Source organism: Pteropus vampyrus, unplaced genomic scaffold (genome assembly GCF_000151845.1).
Source record: "Pteropus vampyrus isolate Shadow unplaced genomic scaffold, Pvam_2.0 Scaffold319, whole genome shotgun sequence".
In the NCBI taxonomy this organism is placed as follows: Eukaryota; Metazoa; Chordata; class Mammalia; order Chiroptera; family Pteropodidae; genus Pteropus; species Pteropus vampyrus.
This window is the reverse complement of record NW_011889100.1, coordinates 341,106-345,677: the sequence shown is the minus strand read 5'-3', so window position 1 is coordinate 345,677 and position 4,572 is coordinate 341,106. Positions and strand designations below refer to the sequence as shown.

The following is a 4,572-nucleotide window of genomic DNA, read 5'->3' as shown; positions in this document are numbered from 1 at the left end:
GGGGAGGGCTGAGGCAGGGAGCAGGCGGCCAGTGGTGGCCATGTGCACGTGGGTGGAGGGGCGAGGCTGTGCGGGGCCAGAGTTTCTGAGCAGGTGTAGATACCCTTCCACGCCCTTTCCTGTCACCCCTCCTCAGAGCCGCACTTCATCCATGCCTTCGAGCATGGCGACCATGTCTACTTCTTCTTCCGAGAGGTCTCTGTGGAGGATGCTCGGCTGGGGAGGGTAAGGAGAGGGGATCAGGGGTGGGTAACGGGAGGGTTCTGCTGGGTCCTTGGGAGGCAGTCCGGGGACCATCCCTGGCCCTGATCTCCACAGCACAATCCCCTGAACCCTGAGCCCCCACCTTGGAGTAGCCCCCAGCCTTCTGCCCCCACATCCTGCTGTGTCCCTGGTCTGTGGCCCAGACTGAATCAGCATAGCACATGCTTCCTTTGCTGCGTCTCTAACATTTGTGTCCTGGTGCTCTAACTGCCCGCATCCCTCCCGCCCGCTGGCCCCGAGGCCATCTCTCATTGGTCTCCTTGTCCCCCAATCTTCAGGTGCAGTTCTCCCGTGTGGCCCGCGTGTGTAAGCGTGACATGGGCGGCTCACCTCGGGCCTTGGACCGCCACTGGACATCCTTCCTGAAGCTGCGGCTCAACTGCTCTGTCCCTGGGGACTCTGCCTTCTATTTTGACGTCTTACAGGCCTTGACTGGGCCCGTGGACTTGTATGGCCGCTCTGCCCTCTTTGGGGTCTTCACCACCCAGACCAATAGGTTGGTACTAGACTAACCGATGAGGCCTGATCTGTCCCCTGTCCCACCAGCGTCCAAGCTCCCCTCCCCAAACTTACTGATGGTGTTAGAGCAGGGAAGCTCCATTCACAGCCAGTGGCTCTTCTGCCACCTTTTTTCTCCCAGCATGGCACCCAGGGCACCGCCCCACCCTCTCAGGCTCCACCCCCCGGCATGGCCCCCAGGGCACCGCCCCACCCTCTCAGGCTCCACCCCTTAATATGGTGCATGAAGGGTGGCTGCCAGGGCTCACCTGGGAGGAGCTCTGCTGTCCCTTCCGACACTTCGCCTTCTCTGGCTCCCTCAGCATTCCTGGCTCTGCGGTCTGCGCCTTCTACCTGGATGATATTGAGCGCGGGTTTGAGGGCAAGTTCAAGGAGCAGAGGAGTCTGGATGGGCCGTGGACCCCTGTGTCTGAGGACAGGGTCCCCTCCCCCAGGTACCCAGGATGGGGGTGGCTTTTGTGGGGCAGAATCGAGCAGTGTCTGCTCCCAGGATGGGACTGTAAGGAAAGGGGAAGGTGTCCAGGGCCTGGGAAGTGCTGTCATGGGTTGGCAGTGGGACTGGCGAGCTGCACCTGGGAAGGGAAACCAGGGTGCGCGCTTGTGGAGGGGGAGCCAGGGCTGCCAATCATGTCTAGGGGCAGTGGGGGATGGGGCAAAGAGCCTGACTCCAACCGGCTCCCTCCCTGAGGCGGCCCCCTCCCGCTGTGTCCACCAGGCCAGGATCCTGTGCCGGAGTGGGTGTAGCTGCCTTGTTCCCCTCTTCCCGAGATCTCCCTGACGATGTCCTGACCTTCATCAAGGCTCACCCACTGCTGGACCCCGCTGTGCCACCTGCCACCCGCCAGCCTCTGCTCACCCTCACCAGCAGGTACGGGGCTGTAAAATGCTGACCACTGCCCTTCCCTCTCAGCCGCTTCTCCTTTGACCCCACAACGTAAATCACATAGGCGGGAGGAAGGACCCGTGGGAATGGAAGGAAGGGAGCGAAGAAGGAAACCCTGGGCTGGGGGAAGGGCCCGGGCTGGGTTCCAGGACACGCGGGCTGTCCTTGGAACACGCAAGCATCTACTGGTCCACTTGCCCTGACCCGAGGCCTGTCCCTCCAGGGCCCTACTGACCCAGGTAGCCGTGGATGGTGCGGCTGGTCCCTATGGCAACACAACAGTTCTGTTCCTCGGCTCCAACGATGGGACAGTGCTGAAGGTGCTGCCCCCAGGGGGGCAGCCTGGGGGCCGCGAGCCCATCCTATTGGAAGAGATTGATGCCTACAGCCCCTCCCGGTGAGGACAGGCCCCCCCGCGGAGCAGGGGTGGGACGTGAGGTGGTAGACAGGGATGTGGGGATGGGGTGGGAGCTCCAGCGTGGGTTTCTGCAGCTATGGGATACAGAGAGGGGCTTGGTGAGAAGCCGGACCGTGCGGTGGCGTGGCATGGTCACTCCGGAAGCCCAGCCCCATGGGCTGCACTCAGCTGCTCGTGCACCTCCCCAGGGAAACAGGACCCTCACCAGGCCTGCCCCTTTGACTCCTTCTGGCCTCACTCTAGGTGCAGTGGGAAGCGGGCAGCCCACACGGCACGGCGGGTCATAGGGCTGGAGCTGGACACTGAGGGTCACAGGCTCTTCGTGGCTTTTTCTGGCTGCATCATCTACCTCCCTCTCAGTCGGTGTGCCCGGCACGGGGCCTGCCGGAGGTGAGAGGGGCCTGGGGCTAGGCCCTGTCTGGGTGGGCTCCCCGGGCCAGGAGGAGCTCGGAAACACGGGCTTTGGGCGTGGCAGGGAAATAAGTGTCAGGGATGGTTGGTGGGGACCTCAAGCCTCCCACAGGTGGGCAGTAACCAGAGTCAGGAATAGGCGTTGGGGGGATAGGATGGGGGCGTCGGGCTAGGAAGCTCCTGTGGGCCAGAGTGAGAGTAGAAAAGGCAGGGGAATGGAGAGGGTCCCAGCCTCGCGTGACTCAGTTTTCCCTAGGAGCTGTCTGGCTTCTCGGGACCCGTACTGCGGATGGCATAGCTCCAGAGGCTGTGTGGATATTAGGGGACCTGGTGGGTAAGTGAGGGGCCCCCAGATCCCCTGAGAAAAGAGTTCCCCACCACAAAGAGAGGAGGCTGACGGCATGGGCAGGGGACGGGGGCAAGATGCACCGCTGCATTGAGCCACCTCCATTTCCTCCTAGGACTGATGTGGATCCAGCTGGGAACCAGGAATCCATGGAGCACGGTGACTGCCAAGGTAAACAGGAGGGGAGGCTGCTGGAGCCATGGCTGCACGCGGCCCCGATGGCCGGACGCACCCCAGGCACGGGTTTCATCCTCCTTTCTCTCTGTGGTCCAGTCAGTCACCTCCCCAGTTCTTCATGAAGCTTCCCCCAGCCCCCACCCTCACCCTCTCTCCCTTCCCATAGACGGAGCCACCGGGAGTCAGTCCGGCGCAGGGAATTCTGCTTATGGTGAGTCTTGTCCCAGCTTCACCTTCCCTTGCTCGGCCCACACTTGCCCACGTCTGTGCCCACGGTAGCAGCAGACCAGCACCCTGGACACCCTGAGTCTCAGAACAGGGTTCCATCTTTCCAAATGCCCAGCATACAGCTCGGTGCTTGGCTCACAGTAGGGTGCTTAATAAATAGTTTTGAACAAGTAAATGAATGTCCTGCATGGTGAGCCCTTCCCCACACCCAGAGGGAAGTGGAGCCTGGAGTTCTGGACCTTTGGGTTCTGGGATGGGGGTGGGGTGGGGACCCACTGAACGGGTGTCAGAGGTGGAGAGCAGGAGCCTCACTGGCTCTGACCTGGTCTCTGTCACCAGTGCTTCTGGGTCCTGGCCCTTCCCCTGAGACCCCCAGCCCCCCCAGTGATGCCCACCCCCGGCCCCAGTCTTCCACTCTTGGAGCTCAGACGCAGGGTAAGGGGGCTGGCTGGGAGGGACAGGAGTGAAGTGTGGGACCCCTGGTTCTTCTGGTTCTTGAAGAATCCTAAGCCCCTCACTGACCCAGTGTTCCGTGCCCACTAATACCTGTTTGGAGCCTCCCCTCCCAGAGCTGGGCGTCCCAGCGTGGCCTCCTTTCTGCTCCCGCCGTGTGGCAGTTGCTCTTGGCTTGGTCACCGGGCCAGGGGCCCAGAGCTTGTGATGGGGACTCGCAGCCCCAAGCTCTGGCCTGTGTGTGTGGGTGGTGCCATTGGCTCTGTGTGTGGAGGGGTCAGGGGAAGGGATTCGGAGGGGGATCAAGGCTGTGTCGGAGAGAAGCTGAGCAGTAGCAGGAGAGGTGAAAGTTCCAGAACCGGCCATCCCAGCTCGCCGGCCTTGGCTGAGCCTCCCCCTCTCGGTCGGCAGGCGTGCGCCGAGACCTCCCCGCAGCCTCGGCCTCCCGCTCCGTTCCCATCCCCCTGCTCCTGGCCTGTGTGGCCGCAGCCTTCGCCCTGGGCGCCTCCGTCTCTGGCCTCCTGGTCTCCTGCGCTTGTCGCCGTGCCCACCGACGTCGGAGCAAGGACATCGAGACCCCGGGGCTCCCGCGCCCCCTCTCCCTTCGCAGCTTGGCCCGGTTGCACGGGCCGGGCCCGGATCCACCGCCACCGGCCAAGGACGGAGACGCGGGGCAGACGCCCCAGCTGTATACCACCTTCCTGCCTCCTCCCGAGGCCGGGCCGCCGCCGGAGCTGGCCTGCCTGCCCACCCCGGAGTCCACGCCCGAGCTGCCGGTCAAGCACCTCCGCAAGGCCGCGGGGCCCTGGGAGTGGAACCAGAATGGGAACAACGCCAAGGAGGGCCCGGGCCGCGCACGTGGCGGGAACGCGG

The 4,572-nt window shown here is 63.6% G+C and overlaps 1 protein-coding gene across 1 annotated transcript in view; it reads left to right on the top strand.

Annotated features, from left to right (window-relative positions):
• The window catches only part of SEMA6C (semaphorin 6C), a 19,439-nt gene that overhangs the window by 7,016 nt on the left and 7,851 nt on the right, over positions 1 to 4,572 (top strand). The window contains exons 7-16 of the mRNA XM_023521847.1: positions 100 to 225; positions 543 to 760; positions 1,086 to 1,217; positions 1,499 to 1,651; positions 1,890 to 2,063; positions 2,328 to 2,474; positions 2,752 to 2,829; positions 2,957 to 3,012; positions 3,185 to 3,229; positions 4,111 to 4,568. Of these exons, the coding sequence (XP_023377615.1) occupies positions 100 to 225; positions 543 to 760; positions 1,086 to 1,217; positions 1,499 to 1,651; positions 1,890 to 2,063; positions 2,328 to 2,474; positions 2,752 to 2,829; positions 2,957 to 3,012; positions 3,185 to 3,229; positions 4,111 to 4,568 (1,587 nt within the window). The remainder of the gene's footprint in view (positions 1 to 99; positions 226 to 542; positions 761 to 1,085; positions 1,218 to 1,498; positions 1,652 to 1,889; positions 2,064 to 2,327; positions 2,475 to 2,751; positions 2,830 to 2,956; positions 3,013 to 3,184; positions 3,230 to 4,110; positions 4,569 to 4,572) is intronic.